The sequence below is a fragment of the Enhydra lutris genome, unplaced genomic scaffold (assembly GCF_002288905.1).
Source record: "Enhydra lutris kenyoni isolate GAN:26980312 unplaced genomic scaffold, ASM228890v2 scaffoldscaffold9, whole genome shotgun sequence".
Lineage (NCBI taxonomy): Eukaryota > Metazoa > Chordata > Mammalia > Carnivora > Mustelidae > Enhydra > Enhydra lutris.
In genome coordinates, this window is record NW_019154093.1 from 31252247 (window position 1) to 31271475 (window position 19229).

At 35.5% G+C, this 19229-nt stretch overlaps 1 protein-coding gene across 2 annotated transcripts in view; it reads left to right on the forward strand.

The window, feature by feature from the left end:
• The window catches only part of LOC111143016 (autophagy related 4C cysteine peptidase), an 82792-nt gene that overhangs the window by 40773 nt on the left and 22790 nt on the right, over window positions 1-19229 (forward strand). For both annotated transcript variants that reach the window (XM_022496422.1, XM_022496423.1), the window contains exons 4-9: window positions 1231-1464; window positions 3615-3945; window positions 5939-6009; window positions 9474-9610; window positions 16208-16286; window positions 16944-17020. In XM_022496422.1, coding sequence (XP_022352130.1) covers window positions 1231-1464; window positions 3615-3945; window positions 5939-6009; window positions 9474-9610; window positions 16208-16286; window positions 16944-17020 — 929 coding nt within the window. The remainder of the gene's footprint in view (window positions 1-1230; window positions 1465-3614; window positions 3946-5938; window positions 6010-9473; window positions 9611-16207; window positions 16287-16943; window positions 17021-19229) is intronic.

The following is a 19229-nucleotide window of genomic DNA, read 5'->3' on the forward strand; positions in this document are numbered from 1 at the left end:
TTATGTACTATTGTATCAGATTTCAAACAAATTTAAATGTCTCTAAAGTAGAAATTTTGGACATATTTGTGGGGCCTTGTTAAATTTCTAGGCATTTCTATTTGTAATTAACTTCAAATATTGAGAGAAATTCATTGATCATGGGGGTTTGGTAGTCATTCTTTTTATTGTCATTGAATCTGTATGCCACAAGTTACCTTCATTAAGCTGAATATTATGAAGTTCAGGTGACTGTGATTTTTTTCAGAATGAACTTGAAGGAGGATAGGTGCAACAAGAATAAAGAATAAAAGCATGATAAAACTGCTTTAACATCCTGCAGAAGGGCATTGGAAATTGAACTCCTTGGAATTGAGAGTTGTAGGCAGATTTATCTCTTCACCTGTCCACTCACCTAAACCAAGCAACGTTTATTAGGATCTACTTGTTTTAGACACTGTGCTGCATGCTGAGGTTGTAAAGGTGACTAAGATATTCTCTCTTTTTCGTTTTGAGAGAGTAATCAAGGAATGTTAGTTCATTTGAGCCTCAGTATTTTGTAAATTATTGGGCAAACAGTGACCACAGTTTTCACATAGAAATTGTATTATAGATAATCAATTTGAAAAGGCTTTTTAAAATGATCTATGTGGGTCAGAGCAGTTTTTAAAAAATTGTATTTTAACATGAAAGGATAACTATATAGTTAAGAATTTTATATTCTTACTCTTCAGCTTCTTAGTTTTGATTTTATAATTTGAGTATAAATATTCGTGACAATAAATACAATGTGCACCTTTTATTTGATTTTAAGAACGAGTTAATGTGATTACATTCAGTCTTACATATTGACAAATCATGATATTTTATTTGCAAATCTCATTTTAGAGAGCACTAATATGTATATCCTCAGCCAAATGAGGCAAAAAGAAAAGGTATTTTTATATTATCCCCTCATAAAAGAGTTGATTATATTTGGAATATAGGATATTATTATTAACAGTATTATTGATGATACCTTTTATTAGCTAGTTCAAGAGTGTACAAAACATTTCAGCATCCATTCGCATTTTGATTTTCATAATAGCCTGATTAGGCAGAATAACATTTATCTTCATTTAAATTGAAAAAAAAAACTATTAGAAAAATTTTAATATACTCCATATCTAATGGACAGTAATGGGGACATAATACCATTATTGACATTTCTTTGTATATATTTAGACTATAGTTTATATTTTTATTTTGTAGATGAGAATAAACTGTTACCTGCAAGATCAGGATGTACAATAGAAGATCATGTAATTGCGGGAAATGTAGAAGAATTTCGTAAAGATTTCATTTCAAGAATATGGTTGACCTATAGGGAAGAATTTCCTCAAATAGAAGGCTCGGCTTTGACAACAGACTGTGGTTGGGGCTGTACATTAAGAACTGGCCAGATGCTATTGGCTCAAGGACTCATACTACACTTCCTTGGTAGAGGTAAATAAAATCTCTGTTTTTGCACGGAATTTTTGTTTTGGGGAGCCAGGGACAGAGGAAGAAGGAGAGAGAGAATCTTAAGCAGGTTCCATGCCCAGCGCAAAGCCTGACGTGGGGCTCAATCTCAGAACCCTGAGATCATGACCTGAGCCAAAATCAAGATTCAGAGGCTTAACCGACTGAGCCACCCAGGCTCACCTGTTTGTTTTTTTTAATTTGAAGTCCAGCTTATAAACTGTGTAAAATTTTGTATAGTTAATTTCTTGACTTCCTTATGTCTTCTAAAGGTTGTAACTAATCTAGCATATTCCATCTTTATTGAACTAGGGTGGGTATGACTTACATGTATGAGTTTTTAGTAGCCTTTGGTTTTTTTTGTTGTTATTATTTAGGTTTTTTGATTGAATTATCTGGATTATCTCCAGTTCAGTAAATCTTGAGCAGGTCAATAGCAGTGACTTTGAGCAGGTAGTTGATATTTGTATATTATTTAAATCTTAAGAAATTTAAGGCATTTCTTTATTTTCTCTCTACATATCAATAATGCATTAAAATGTTTTTATCTTTACAAATATGATTATAATGAGTTAACTTGATTACGCATATTCTTAATAAGGTTATCATGCTTCATCTTAAGGTTATCATGTTTCATCTTTTAGACTCTCAAAAATATCATTGATACTTCTTACATATATCTATTTTTATTTTTATTTATTTTTTTTTCATATATCTATTTTTAAAAAAGAAAAACCTTTCTTACCATTTCTGTTAGTCCATTTTTTTTATAATTTGTACATTTGTAGGAAGATTTTAGTTTGGTATTTTAGCCTATCATATATGGTTATTACTAAGTATTATCATATTTTTAAAGTGTTAAATAATTTCCCTGCATTGCATGGCAAATATTTGGTAACCTTTCTGTAGGGATTATTGATGAGATTATTTAGAGAGAATGTTTATTCAAGAGTGGTATGGATAATACAAAGAAAAAGAATTTTTAAACTTTCTCTGAGATGATTTATTTATAGTCTTGTGCAGTCATTGGCAAGAATTGGGATATTTTTCACAGTCCTAATTAGTTCTCTGAGTCTACGACTCATTTTTTTAACCTAAAGTTACATGTGTGCTTGAAACTGTCTTATCATAAAAACTGTGAAGTAGTGAATATAGTTGGTTTGGGGGGGATCTTTGATCTTTAATGACTTCTGTTTATCAACTTTTCATTTACTAGAAAATTGATATTACTCTCTAAACAATGATTATTTTGAAAGGATTGTTTGAGAAAAAAACAAAAGAAATTTAAAACTTCCATGGTTAGACTTATATTTTAACATATAATCAAAATCCTCTTTCTGAAGTTATTCTCTCATTAATGTTAGTGATTATGTTTATTGTGCCTTTGGGTAGTCAAGACTGGATATCTGATAAATAGTACTGGTAAGGGAGTACAGATGTCCTCATTCCATTTCAGCACTGTCAAAGAAAAGAAAAAAGAAAAAGAAAAGCATTTTCTGGAGTTGTTTATTTGTACCTGAGTTTACTACTTTTTAAAAATTAATCTCAATACTTTTTTTTTTTTTTTTAAGATTTTTTTATTTATTTGTCAGAGAGAGAGGGAGAGAGAGTGAGCACAGGCAGACAGAATGGCAGGCAGAGGCAGAGGGAGAAGCAGGCTCCCCGCCGAGCAAGGAGCCCAATGTGGGACTCGATCCCAGGACGCCGGGATCATGACCTGAGCCGAAGGCAGCTGCTTAACCAACTGAGCCACCCAGGCATCCCATCAATACTTCTTTTTAACATATCTCAAAGCTTTATTGAGATATAATTTATATAACATAAATTCACTCAGTTAAAGTGAACAATTCAGTGGTTTTTGGTATGCTTCCAGGGTTCTGCAACCATCACCATCACCGAATTTTAGGACATTTTCATCATCCCCAAAAGAAACCTCCTATCCTATGACAGTCACTCCCAATACCCTGCTTGCCATATGCAACCAATCTACTTTCTTTCTCTATAAATTTTCCTACTTCTGAGTTTACTATTTTAGTTTAGTAATCTATATGACTTTAAATGCTATCTACTTATTTTAGTAGAATTGTTAAAATCTATTTAAAAGATCTGAACACCTTGCTTTGGAACTACTATAGCTTGGACGTGGCCTGATGCTTTGAACATTGAAAATTCAGACTCTGAATCATGGACTTCCAACACTGTAAAAAAATTTACTGCATCATTTGAAGCATCACTTTCAGGGGAAGGAGAACTCAAAACTCCAACAGTTTCTCAGAAGGAAACAATCAGAAGATATTCTGATGATCATGAAATGCGAAATGAAATTTATCACAGGAAAATCATCTCTTGGTTTGGTGATTCCCCTTTGGCTCTCTTTGGTTTACATCAACTAATAGAATATGGAAAGAAGTCTGGGAAAAAAGCCGGAGATTGGTATGGACCAGCTGTGGTTGCTCATATTTTAAGGTAAAATTGTATTGAAATCTTTCATCTTACGACAGAGGTCCTTAGGCTTAGAGATACTGATTTTTGCAGTGCATATATAAAATTGGCAGTTTTAAAGTCTTACTGCTTGAGAATATTCACAAGGAAGCTTTCATTTGCTAATAAGGAAAAAACAAGACCTTGCAACTCTAGTTGCATTTAATTTATCTATGACAAATTTTTCTTTTGTTCATTGGTATAGATACCCAGGGTTTCTGTCTAACCAGGTTTTCATTAGACCATCTTATTGGAATGTTCTAAAAACTAACAACTCTTTCAACCTTGGAACATGCATAACATTATATATATATATTTTTTTAATAGTGTAACCTGGGGCCTGTAATGTACTGATAGTGTAATGAAATGTCAAGAGCTAAAATTGATGTTTTCAGCATTTCTTTGCACACATCAAATTCTTGTGAATTGTAAATGTAGGGGACTATTAATATTATAATTATATCATAGTAAAAGTAAAGGGTCTGTGACATTCAGAGTAGTTAGAAAAAAGTCAAAAGTCAAATTTCACTGTACCTCAGCCTTTTATGTGCCATTTGTTTAGATATTGCTTGATTTAAAAAAAAAATTGTCTTATTTGTTGTGTGTTCCATTGTTGTAAATGGAATCACTAATATATCATCCAGATATAGTATATTATAGTAAGTTTACTCCATTTAAAATCATATATAAATTAGAAATTATAAATTTTTTTGCATATTAACAGGCTTTTATATTTTATAGGCCAGATGCTTACAAATGGAAATGTATTTGCCTAATGTTATTAAATGGATTGTTAATAATAATATCAAGTCCTGCTTGGTATGATATTTATAAAAACATAATTATAAAAGCTTAGTTTCTACTCTCCATGATACTATGTTCTGACACCAGGGATCAGAACACTTTTTCTGTAAAAGGCCTCATGGTAAATATTTTAGGCTTTGCAGGCTATAAAGGGCTCTGTTGCCTACTTTTCTTTTCTTTTTTTGTTTTATAACCCTTCAAAACTGTAAAAACCATTCTTAGCTTACGGGTTGTACAAAAACAGGCCACAGGTTGTATTTGGCCTATGGCCCATAGTTTGCCAGTCTCTCTTCTAAATTAACACATGCAAACATAAATAATAAGTCATGTGAAATTAAAAAATTATAAAGATACAGTTAAATAAAAATATTTATATTTTTCCAATTTGTCTAATTTCCTTTTACAGATATTATTGTGGCTTTTTTCAAATCATGTGTGCCATTGAGAACACAATACTCACTCAAATATTTTTCAGCTTGCAATTTTACTTATAGAATTCTAAGACTCAAAATCAGGAAATTCATTTGTTCAGGTTACTTAGGTTTTGTTTTTTTTTTTTTTTTTTTAAATTTTATTTATTTATTTGACAGACAGAGATCACAAGTAGGCAGAGGCAGGCAGAGAGAGAGGAGGAAGCAGGCTCCTGGCCAAGCAGAGAGCCCGATGCGGGGCTCGATCCCAGGACCCTGGGATCATGACCTGAGCCGAAGGCAGAGGCTTTAACCCACTGAGCCACCCAGGCGCCCCAGGTTACTTAGGTTTTTGAGTGAAGGGAAAAATAGTCATGCTTGCATTTATTTATCTATTTATTTTAAAAGATTTATGTATTTATTTGAGAGAGAGAGAGAGAAAGAATCTCCAGCAGACTCCCCACTGAGCATGAGTGCATTTGGGGCTTGATCTCATGACCCTAAGATCATGACCTGAGTTGAAATTGAGTCCAAGTATTAACTGAGGTGCCCCTGTAACTTATATTTTAATGTTCTTTGAGTAAGTTAGTGTAAGGATTGACTTGATTTAGATATCATTCAGATAATAGTTTTGAGAGCAGACACTATAGGTTAAATAAGAAGGTTAAAAAAAAAAAGATGATGGCTCTTTCCCCTTAAATTAAACCTTTAACTATTAACTGAAAATGTTAGGCTTTTAAAGGATGATATATGTTGTTTTTTAGAAAAGCAGTTGAAGAAGCAAGACACCCTGATTTACAAGGAATAACTATTTATGTTGCACAAGACTGTACAGGTGAGGAATATATATAATTCTAATGTTTATTATCTATTATCTGGTTATACTTTTTAATTTAGATATAATTGACATATAACATAATAGTTTCAGCTCTACAATATTATTTGTATATATTGTAAAATGATCACACAGTAAGTCTGATTAACATCTGTCACCATATGTAGTCGCAAAAATCTTTTTCTCGTGATAAAGACTTTTAAGATCTATTCTCTTAGCAACTTTAAAAAAAATATTTGAGAGAGAGAGGGAGCACACAAACGGAGGGAAGGGCAGTGAGAGAAGGAGTGGGACAAGGACAAGCAGACTCCACACTGAGCAGGGAGCTGGATATAGGGCTTGATCCCAGGACCCCAGGATCACCACCTGAGACCTGAGCCGAAGGCAGATGCCCAACCGACTAAGCCACCCATGTGCCCCTCTTAGCAACTTTCAAATATAACAACAAGGTATTATGAACTGTAGTACCCATGCTCTACATTACATTCTCCTGACTTATTTATTTTGTAGCTGGAAGTTTGTACCTTTTGACTCCCTTTACCCTCTTCACCTTCTTCCCCACCCGCTGCCTCTGGAAACCAGCAATCTGTTCTCTGAAGGTGAAGCTCATTTGATTAAAGTATATATATTAGTACAAGAGTCAGAGATAGGGATGGTCATGTGTGTGCTGCCTCAGAAAAATGAGAGAACTTAAAGGTTTATAATGAGAAGCCATTACTGAGTAGTTTGGAAAAAGTGAGATGATAGAATTGAAACATGAAAAGAACTCTTGTTGCATTTTTGTATCTTTGGTTTAGATTGACTATGGGAGATAGGGAAACTGCTGAACAGAAGAATTTGGTAGCTCTTAACCTAAATTTGAAATTTAAAGGGAAGAAGTCGGGCACAAGTAGTAGAATTTGTTAATTAGCTAACTGTGCAAAAGCAGAAGAGTTTGGTTTTCTTCAAACAGGGAGTTTGAAGAAAGCTGTTTTGTAGTTGTTAAACAAAACAAAATAAAGTTTTGTCTGTATATGATTCTACAAAATCCCTCCATTTTCTCTTGAAGTATTCTACTTAGGCTGTCAACACCCATCACTCTACCCAGACTGCTCTTAGAATAATTTAATCTTGCTAAAAATCCAGGGGTCACTTCTCAGTCCTCACATTACATAATTTACCAGCAGCCTTTGACACAGTCGACCACTTTTTCCTCCTTGTAATGTTTTGTTTACTTGGTTTTTAGAATGCTGCTTTTCAGGTTTTCCTTCTATCTTGTCTACTCCTTCACAGTCTTCTTTGCTGGTTTTCCTTACCTTGGTGATCTCTAAAATTGCACTCGGCCTTTAGACCTCTTCTCCTGTACACAGATTTGAATTCACCTGGTCTCATGGCTTTGCAGAACCATCTGTGTGCTATCAACTCCCACATTTATAGGACCTCTCACCAAATCCAGGCTTTTATATCCATTACTGCCTACTCATCCTCTCTGCTTGCATGTTTAATATATATCTGAGACTTAGCATGTCTAAAACTGAATTCCTGATTCTCCTCTTCTTTCCCCTCCTATGGTTGTCTATAGTATGTCTTTGTAAATGGTATGTCTCTTACTCTGTTTACTTATACCAAAACCATTCAAATCATCTCTGACTCCCTTTTTCCCTTCTCCCATCTTGCCTTTAACATATTAAGGAGTTCTTTAATTTACTGATCACTTTTAACCAGCTCCAAATGACCAGCCCATGACTAGTCCCTACCTTCACAATTACTGCCCTTGTTTGAGCCACTATCATCTCATGTTAGATTACTGCAATTCCTTCCTTCCTTCCTCTCTCCCTCCCTTCCTTCATCTATTTCTTTTGTTCTTTCTTCCTTTCTCTTCCTCCCTCCTTCTTCCTTTTCTTTTCCTCCCTCCCTCCCTCCCTCCCTCCCTCCCTTCATCCCTCCCTTTCTTCCTCCCTCCTTCCCTTCTCTTTCCTTCCTTCCTTTCTAGATTCATTTATTTGAGAGAGAGCATGTGAGCATGACGGGGGAGGGACAGAGGGAGAGGCAGGGAGAGAATCTCAAGCAGACTTCCCACTGTCTGTGGAACTTGACACAGGGCCTGATCTCAGGACCCTGAGAGCATGACCTGAGCTAAAATCAAGAGTTGGATGCTTAACTTACTGAGCCACCCAGGTATCCTATTTTCTAACTGTTCTATATGCTTCAGCCCTTGTCCCTACAGTCTATTATCAACACAGGAAACACAAGTAAAGTGTAAGTCACATTAGGACATTCCTTTTCTAAACTCTTCAGTGGCACGCTATGTCACTCAAAGTAGAAACTGCAGTCTTTACAATGACCTTTAAGAGTTCACCCAGTCTTGTGCTTGCTTTGGCAGCACATACACTAAAATTGGAAAGAGTTCACCCATTCTGGGTCACCTAGGTGCTCAGTCGGTTAAACGTCTGCCTCTGGCTCAGGTCGTGATCCCAGAGTCCTGGGACTGAGCCTCACGTTGGGCTCCCCGCTCAGTGGTAAATCTGCTTGCCTCTCTCCCTCTGCCACTCAACCTCACTTGTGCTCTCTCACTCTTGCTCTGCCCTCTGTGAAATAAATAAATAAAATCTTAAAAAAAAAAAGAAAAGAAAATGAGTTCGCACAATCTGTCTTCATTCTCCCCCAGTGTTTTACTTTATCTCCTAACCTTATTTCCTATTATTTTACCCCTTGCTAACTTCCCTCCAGAGACACAGCCCTCTTGTACTTGGAATGTGCTGGTTATGCTTCTGCCTTAAGGCATTTGCATTGATTGATCTTTATACCTGGAATGCTCTTCCTCCAAGTTCTGACATTCTTGATTTCTTACTTTGTCTTGACTTCACTGTTAGGTTTCTCATAAGGCCCTCCTCCCCACCTTATTTTAACTCCCACCCCCCACGCCTGCATTTCCTATCCATCTTTCTCCCTGTGTTTTTCTTCAAAGCACTCATCACCATCTGACGTATCTTTTTTTTTTTTTTTAAGATTTTGTTTATTTATTTGAGATAGAGAGAGTGTGCATAAGTGGGAGGGGGTCGCTGAGGGAGAGGGAGAAGCAGACTGCCCAGTGAGCAGGGAGCCTGATGGGGCCTGATGGGATCATGACCTGAGCTGAAGGCAGACGCTTAACCAGCTGAGCCACTCAGGGGCCCCAAACCATCTGACATACCTTATATTTTACTAATTTACTGTCTGTTTCCTTATATTAGAGTATATGATCTATGCGGACAGGGTTTTTCCTCTATATTGCTCACTGGTGAAGTCCTTGGTACCATATAGTAGCTACTCAATTAAGTATCTGCTGAATATATAAATGAGGTAGACATTTTTTAACTCATTGAGACCTTGATAGTGATATCAGAAATCAGATGACTGGACAATGGGGAGGAGGGATGAGAGTAAAAATGTTTCTGAAAATCATTTTTATAAAATTTAATACATATTTATTATATTTTTCTCAGTTTACAGTTCTGATGTAATTGATAAACAGTGCACTTCCATGGCCTCTGATAATACAGATGACAAAGCCGTTATTATTCTAATCCCCGTTAGACTTGGTGGGGAAAGGACCAACACCGACTACTTAGATTTTGTAAAGGTATGAAATAACTAATTTTTTTTAACATAATGAGAGATAATATGAAAAATACAGAAGATTTGCAGTCTTTTTTCTATGAAATGGATAGTCATGTACAGCTTGGATTTTAAATTTCAGTACTGTAAGATCAAATATGATTTAAAGGGTATGGTGTTCTATGACCAAGTAAAAAGCAGCAACAGTCATAATATGTAATATGTCTACAGTTCCCATTACCCCTATTTGTGATTGTTTAGTAAAGTATGTACCTTTATTTATAAAACCCACATTAAACTATTTTGAGATAATGATTGAAACAAACTGAGTTTTCTATTATTGCTATATTATCTCTTAACTTGTTTCCTGTGCCACCAAAGGTCAATAAGTAGAATGACTGTTTTATATAGACAGAAATGATGAAGATAGTATGGGGGAAGGTTCCACCTTGGTTTTTTTAATATTAGCCAGTTAAAAATCTGTTCTGTTTGAGAACACATAATTCTTTCTTCCAGATGAACCTGTCTAATTATGTTATCTTGTTTTGGGCAACAAGACATTCACTTGTCACAAAACTTTAACTTAAAAGAATTTTTTTTTTTTATTTGAGTATAGTTGACACACAATGTTACATTAGTTTCAGATGCACAACATAGTGACTCAGCTTCTCTGTGTTATTCTTGTACTCCCCACACCGGTAGCTACCAACTGTCATCATAAAACGCTAACGCTTTTACCATATCATTGACTATATTCCCTATGCTGTGTCTTCTTTTTTCTTTTAGTTTTTTCTTTTTTAAAGATTTTATTTATTCATTTAAGAGAGAGAGAGAGCACAAGCAGGGAGGAGGGCAGAGGGAGAGGGAGAAGCAGGTTCCTTGCTGCAGGCTCCCCACTGAGCAGGGAGCCTGATGCGGGGCTTGATCCCAGGACCCTGAGATCATGACCTGAGCTGAAGGCAGTTGCTTAACCAACGGAGCCTCCCAGGTGCCCTATGCTGTGTCTGTTATTGTGACTGTGACTTATTCGTTCCACAACTGGAAGCCTGTATCTCCCAGTCCTCTTACTCATTTTGCCCATCTCCCCCACATCCCTTCTCTCTGTTTATAGGTCTGATTCTGCTTTTTGCACAAAACTTTAACTTTTGAAATACTTAATTTTGGTTAAGATTATAGTATTTATATTATTTTCATAGTTTTAATAAAGTTCTCATCTTTTTAAGGCCAGAGATGGAATTCCTCTTTGAATGGAGTGTTATGGCATATAGTAATCTTGAAATTTGTCTCTTGTGTTTCAGTAACAATTTGTTCCCCACATGAAGCATCATGGTCCATGTGTATATGAGTGAAACATATATCCTCACTGTAGATTGTGCTGTTTCTAAAAATCTAGAGCAGTTGTTTTCAATACATGAGATATGGAAGTTTTCTAGCTGGTATATTGGCTTTTCATAATAGTTACTAAAATTCTGCAGGCATACCTGTTATTAATAATACCAATACTGTACTATATTGATTACATATGAATTCCCTAGGTAGAAGTGGGGTTTGCTTTCTAATATGTGGGCTCTTTAGTAAAGTTAATGGTAGAATGTGGGAAGTTATGAGCCATTTGATCTAGCAAATCCATTGAAGGTTTTGGGACTTCTGGCATGTTGCCATGTCTCAATAGGTTGTAATCACGTTTGAACTGGATTCTCTATGTCTTTTCTATAACCATGAAAAGATTAGAAACTGAGACAATCTTGAAATTGACTCCTTTAGCCAAACCCCCATTTCTGGTAGAATGGGCTGCAGATGGCTTCAAGGCATGTTTCATATAGCTGAGGGCTTTGCTACTTTGTGGTATTAATATTTCTTATCAGGTGGCAGGATTGTCTCATGCTATTGAATGATTCACAGGAGCCTGAAGTGTAGTGAAACAAACCATGGTTAGCTGTTAAGAGTGATCCTCAGTACCTAGCATATAGGAGTTGCTCAACAAATACTTGTTAACTCTCATATTTGTGTAACACTTTTAATACAGATATATCTCATTTTGCCTTCACAACAGCTGGGAACTATCTTATCTTCATAAAACAGAAAAGAGAGATGTCAAGTCATAAGTTTAAGTTCAGATAACTGGTAATGACCACAATTTTTGTTATTTTCATATTTTTCCCTAAAATATGGACTTTTTAAAAAAATGTTTTATTTATTTATTTAGCATGAATGGGGGTAGGGGCAGAGGGAGAGAGAGAATCTCAAGCAGACTCCCTACTAAGTGCAGAACCCAATGTGGGCTCACAACCCTGAGAGCACAACCTAAGCCAAAACCAAGAGTCGGGTGCTCAACCAACTGAGCCATTCAGGTGCTCCTAAAATATGGACTTCTAAAAATGTAATTTTTGTTTAATTTTTACATTTTATACATTTTAACTTTTCAGTTATCAGCAAAAAATGGCTGAAATAGCTAAGTAGAGTAGGTTATATGCTATGTGTCATGTTTGCTTGGGTTTGGTTGGGTCAAAAGCCAAAATGATAACTTATAAAGAGGCATTCATTTGGAAGTGAAAAAATAGAGTGATAGTCCTGAAAAAAGAATAATCTTCCTCTTCCATTTCTTCTTCCTCCTCTGCTCCCCTTTCTCTTTCTTCACCTCCTCCTCCACCACCATTCCATGCTTCCTACTCCATCTCCCTCTCTCCTTGCACTTCCTCCTCCTTCTTTGTCAGCAGTTGTCTTTTTTCCTGCCAAACCATTGTGCATTGTACTCTCTACAATTCACCACTCAGTTCTATTTTTCAAATTTATTAATCAAGGTAATTCCAATCTTTCAGAGATGGTACCATCCCCTGCTACATTCTCTGAGTAGAAAGAAGTTTGGTGTGGTGCTTTGTCAGCTCTTAGCTCAGGAAGTTTATATATATATATATATATATATATATATATATATATATATATATTTTAAAGGACCTGGGATGGGGAAAATCTAATATGTTCTTCTCCAGCAAGACAAATTAGGACTTTTCTTTTTGACTGATTACTTCAGTCTTATTTATTGCTTCCTGATTACAGCTCAATAAATTCTCACCACTAGATAACCGTGAAGAAGCTTTTTTAGGAGCTGAAAAGTGTTTCAGGTTTCCAAAGGTGCAGTCTTTTAGACTTTTTTTTTTTTTAAAGATTTTATTTATTTATTTGACAGAGAGAGATCACAAGTAGATGGAGAGGCAGGCAGAGAGAGAGAGAGAGAGAGAGAGGGAAGCAGGCTCCCCGCCGAGCAGAGAGCCCGATGCGGGACTCGATCCCAGGACCCTGAGATCATGACCTGAGCCGAAGGCAGCGGCTTAACCCACTGAGCCACCCAGGTGCCCCGGTGCAATCTTTTATATGTAATGGCATTCTAGTTCCTATTCTGCTTCTAAGTGTTTATTGCTAAATGTGCTCTAGACTGTTGTAAAGGAAATATAGATGTCAGGAACCAAAGTCTTTATTCCATTACTTGGAGTCATTCTTTTTTTGCTGAGGAGAGTCACTGATGATGATTCTTGCTATATATTTTTTTTTCTTCTCTTGGCTATGAGGGACTTAGAACTTTCACTTCCTGGTGGCTGTCTTTGTCAGAAACATTGTGTGTCAGCTGATCAGACTGCTTCAACTTGAAGTAAGGCACTCTCTAATTAAGGATTTTTATTTTAGGGGAAAGGGACAGAATAATAGACTATTAATGGAATAATAAAAATAGAATAATAATATTTTATTGTTCATTTTCTGTATAATTTCATCTTAATTTGTTAGCTCTACAATTTTAACCTATAATATGTGTTCTTTATTATATTTGACTTTTTTAGTTGCAGTTCTCCTTTCCAGAAAAACCTCTATATTTTCACATGACTGAAAATATACAAAGTTGTTGTTTTCTCTAAAGGTTTATTTATAACAGTGAGGACCTGGAAACAAATATTCATAATGGAGATTTTAAAGCATGCTGTGCCATTTTCATAAAATTGAGTATTTTACAGCCATTAGATATTGTATTAGTGATCTGTATTTATTGGTAGAAAAAGATGTTTATAATATAATGAGTGACTAAAGTTAAAACAGCATATGTAGTGTGATGCCACATACATAAGACTGTATTCAATAAATCTTTATGTGAATATATGTAACATAGATCGAGTTCAAGAAGGTGTTTCCCAAATATTAATAATGATGAGCTCTTAGTGTTAGGGTTTGGGGAAATTGTTCATTTTTTTTTTTTTAAAGCTAGTTTATTTAAGTAATCTCAACACCCAATATGGGACTTGAATTCATGATCCTGAGAACAAGAGTCACATGCTCTTTCAACTAAGCCAGCCAGGCACCCAGGAAACTTTTACTTCTTTTTTTTATTTTTTATTTCTTTAAAATTTTTAAAATATATTTTTTTAAAGATTTTATTTATTTATTTGAGAGAGAGACAGTGAGAGAGAGCATGAGCGAGGAGAAGGTCAGAGGGAGAAGCAGACTCCCTGTGGAGCTGGGAGCCTGATGCGGGACTCAATTCCAGGACTCCGGGATCATGACCTGAGCTGAAGGCAGTCGTCCAACCAACTGAGCCACCCAGGCATCCCAACTTTTACTTCTTTTTTAAAGTAGGCTCAATGCCGAGTGTGAAGCCCAAAGTGGAGCTTGAACTCAGGACCCTGCGATCAAAACCTGAGCTGAAATCAAGAGTTGGATGCTTAACCCACTGAGCCATCTAGGCCCTCCCAATTTTTACTTTTTAAAATACATCTATGTTTTAAAAATAACAACCACATATTATTATTTTTTAAAGATTTATTTTATTTATTTATTTTAGAGAGTGTGCATGTGTGGGGAGGGGCAGAGGGAGAGAGAGAGAGAATCTCAAGCAGACTCTGTGCTGAGCATGAAGCTCAATGTGGGGCTCCATTTCACAACACTGAGATCACAACCTGAGTGGAAACCAAGAGTCAGGCATTCAACTGACTGCACCCAACCACATATTATTTTTAAGAAAATAATTTTAAAAATACTCTATGGTTCGATTACTTGTTAAAGGGAAAAAAGCATTAGTTCATATACTTTGTATTTTTATTAATTACTTAATTTTAAAGATTTATTTATTTTGAGAGAGAGAGAAAGCCATGGGAGGGGTAGAGGGAGAGGAAAAGAAAGAATCTGGAGCAGGCTCACTGCTGAGTGTGGACCCCAATGCGGGACTCCATCTCACAACCCTTAGATCATGACAAGAGCCGAAACCAAGAGTTGGATGCTTAAACAACTGAGCCACCCAGGTGCCCCATGTACTTGTTATTTTTATATCTTCTAGATTTCAAAACATCCTGTCGTTTAAGAGAAAGAAAGTTTATTATTTAATACTTTGTGGTTTTATAATGTGCATTTTATCAATTATTAGTGTTTTCTAACTTTATATATATAAATAATATATAAAAATATATATAATATATATTATATATTATAAAATATAAAATATAAAAATATAAAATAATATATAAAAATATATATAAAATATAAAGTTTATATATATAAACTTTATATATATATATATATATATATGCATAATATAAGCTAAACTATTTACAAGACTTTACATGATTCCACTGGACATGTGTTTTAAAAGGTTCAGAATTATTGGGGCACCAGGGTGGCTCAGTTGGTTGAGTGTAGAGCTCTCGGTTTTAGCCCAGGTCATGATCTCAGGATTGTGAGATCAAACCCTATATCTGGCTTTGTGCGCAGCTTAGAGTACATTCCAGATTCTCTCTCTCCCTCTCAGCCCCCCCTTCCCCCCCCCATATAAATAAATAAATAATAAAACACAAAAATAAATAATCTTTAAAAAAGATTTAGAATTATTTGGCCCACTTAAATAGAATTCTACTTAGAAGTGGATCTGAGGGACACACTAAATAATTTATTGAAGTATCCTTGATATTTTATAATGAGTGAATTGACATTAAATATAGTAACAATTATTATTTGCCTTGGATTAAATTATTTTCATCTTTGTTTATTCCAATAAATTTATGAAATAGCATAAAAATGTGTTAAGTGATAATGATGTACTGTATGGTGACTAACATAACATAAAAAAAATGTGTCATGTGAATGTTGATTAGAAAATTGTTTGTAGTCTAAGACTCGAGGTTCACTGAAAACAGTAGTAAGGTCTAAGGACTATTTCTAGTATTTCAAAAAGTGTGATGAAAATACTGTGTTGATCATGATAAGCCTGCATCAGCTAACTGAAAGGTCAAGTGCTTGGGCTCTGGCAGGAGTTTTATTGCCTTTAAATGCTGACCTTATTTATTTCTGTATCTGGCACACAGTAGTTGTTAATGTTGTTGAATGACATGTTGATCAGAATAGTTGATTTAGTCATGTTAATGTTGAGTGATGTAAAGAAAATAGAAAATAGTGTGGTAGATGAAAGGATTTTAAAATATGGAGCATATGTAATAACCATAAAACTGGTGGTGAAATTTGGAAACTGCTGGTGGTGGAAAAATTTGGGAACTGCTATACATATTAATACTGCTAATAAAAGTTTGGTTGTTTTGAATAATTACCATTTTCCTCTTGACTCTAAATCTGAATTAATTTTTTTTGGCAGGGTATTTTAAGCCTTGAATATTGTGTGGGTATTATTGGTGGCAAACCTAAACAGTCATACTACTTTGCTGGATTTCAAGGTCAGTGATTTAATAAAACATATTTCTTTATTTTTTCTTTTAAAAGTCGGAAAGTTAATTTGGGATCATTTGGAAACAGGATGATTAACAGAGCAAAATGAGTACCTTATAAATTCATCAGTCCTACCACAGCCACTCATTTGTCATTTGGTCCACAACATAATTGGATTCTGTAAAATGTATGTTTAATTTCTGTTATTGCATAAACAGGCATAATTTATTGGTTTCACTAAACTTCAGAAGACATTGCTGCCACATTCTGGCAGTTACTATTTACATATTTACTTTTTACCAGTTTTAGTGGTGCTAGTTGATGATAAAATGACAAGCAATATGTTCTTCCTGTCAGGATAAAGTAGTGCAATACATTTTTCATATGCAAACTGTAGAATATAATTGTGTGTTTGTGAAAGTAATTTTATGACCAAAAATTAAATGACAGTCTCATCACTTTATAAAAATTCTGCTTATACAAGCATATTTGATTATGCAAAAGTTAATCTGTCCTGTGCAAACCTATGTTTCAGTCAATGAGTATCAGTCTGGCAAGCTGTTATTTCCAGGTTTTTTTCAGCTATTCTACATAGAAATTGGATTGTAAGCCGTGTAATAATAAGGTGTTTTTTGAATTACTTGTCTTCTGTTTTGTCCTTGTAGATGACAGTTTGATTTACATGGATCCTCATTACTGCCAATCTTTTGTAGATGTCAGCATAAAGGATTTCCCTCTTGAGGTACTATGGATAAAGAGCTGGTACTGTTTTCTTACAATATGAAGCAAACTCAAGTATGTAGAGATGTGCTAGACAGCTATGCTTTTATGGTATTACAAGTTAATAATATTTTACTGATTTATAAAACCACACTCCACACAGTAGTCAAAGGTTAAATAATTTGTTGCTGAATTTTAATTTATGACACACTTTCTTCTTCATTTATCTTTGTCTCTAACTTGTTAGATATCCTAGCCCTACCAAAATAAATGATCAAGCCTCTAAGTTATTTTGTAGATAAGCAGCTGAATATTACTGAAAAATTTAAAATATTAGGTATGTTTAATAAAAAGAAAAAGGGGGAAGAAAAAGATGATGGAGATGGGTTAGAATGACAAAGTGTCTTGAGACTCTCTGTTGAATTATTTTAAGTATAGTGGTTGAGGCTTAGCCCCTAGCTAAGTTTTTCAAGAGCTAAGTTGTGTTTCTAATATTTGTTTTAGCTCTGATTTTTTTTTAAGATTTTATTTATTTATTTGAGAGAAGGAGAGCATCAGTTGGGGGGTAGAGGGCGAGGGAGAATCAGACTCCCTGCTGGGAAGGGAGCTGGAATTGGGGCTTGACCAAGCTGAAGGCAGACCTTTAACTGACTGGGCCACCCAGGTGCCCCTGTTTTAGGTCTGATTTCTTAACATATTCTTTTCCTTTATGTTGGGTCATTTGTGATCCAGTATTTTATTTTATTTTTAAGTTTTATTATTATTTAAAAAAATACTTATTTAGCAATCTCTTTGCCTACTGTGGGGTTCAAACTCACAACCCTGAGATCAAGAGTTGCATGCTCTACCACCTGAGCCGGCCAGGCACCCCTGTGACTCAGTATTTTCATTCAGAAAATTTTGAGAGTGCATAAGTGAGGTATGTAATTATTATACGGTTTTGGTTCTTGTTTTCTCAGTTGTTGCTTTTACAGACTTTTTTTTAAAAAAGATTTTATTTATTTTTTTTACAGAGATCACAAATAGGCAGAGAGACAGGCAGAGAGAGAGGAGGAAGCAGGCTCCCTGCTGAGCAGACGCCCCTTTTACAGACTTGTAATATAACTGTAATCAATTGAGGGGCATGGATCACTATTTCTCAAAGGCTTGACAAATCGGAAATATGGTTTAATACTTGTTTTAGTAATAGCATCCTAGCTAATATTAATGTCTAGTGGTATTTAAATGATAGGTTATGAAAATAAACTGTAAGATTAAAATCTGGTTTTGAGGGGCGCCTGAGTGGCTCAGTGGGTTAAGCCTCTGCCTTCGGCTCAGGTCATGATCCCAGGGTCCTGGGATTGAGCCCCTCATAGGGCTCTCTGCTTAGCAGGGAGCCTGCTTCCTCCTCTCTCTCTCTCTGCCTGCCTCTCTGCCTAATTATGATCTCTCTCTCTGTCAAATAAATAAATAAAATCTTTAAAAAATAATAAAATAAAATCTGGTTTTGAAGGGCGCCTGGGTGGCTCAGTCGGTTAAGCATCTGCCTTCGGCTCAGGTCATGGTCCTAGGGTCCTGGGATCCAGCCCTATGTTGGGCTCCCTGCTCGGCAGGGAGTCTGCTTCTCCCTCTCCCTCCACCCGCTGCTCCACCTGCTTGTGCTCATGTGTTCATGCGCACTCTGTCTCTGTCAAATAAATAAATAAAATCTTAAAAAAAAATCTGGTTCTGAAAGATACATTATAAAACATCCTAGTGTTCTTTGTTAACTATTACCTGAACTAAAAGTACAAGTATCTTGAGGCCAGAGATAAGGTTTGCTTTCTGTTTTCTTCCTTCATAGTATCTTGTATGTAAACCTTAATTAATATTTCTAGTTGACTGACTGATACTGTGGGAGGCACGACAGAATTGTGCTGTGTGAACCATGTTGTAATTCTCTTTCAGCTGTGTGGTGGTGGTCCTGTGGCACTGATTCCTATGTCTAAGTTACATTTCCACTGTATCTGTGCCACACTAACTCCTTAAAAAAGTAGATATTTGAAACTCAGATGGAAAATTATTCATAGCATTCTAGTATTATCTAAAATAGGCAAATTAAAAGATTATAAGTGTTGATTGTTCCAACCAGTAGAGAGAGACTGTTCATCTGATATTTTGACAGATTCTACAAAGAAACCAGGTGAGTGAGTATCCTGGTTGTGTTTGCACTAGCAATGTTAGGAAGGCTGCAGCTCACTGTGTTGGGAGGC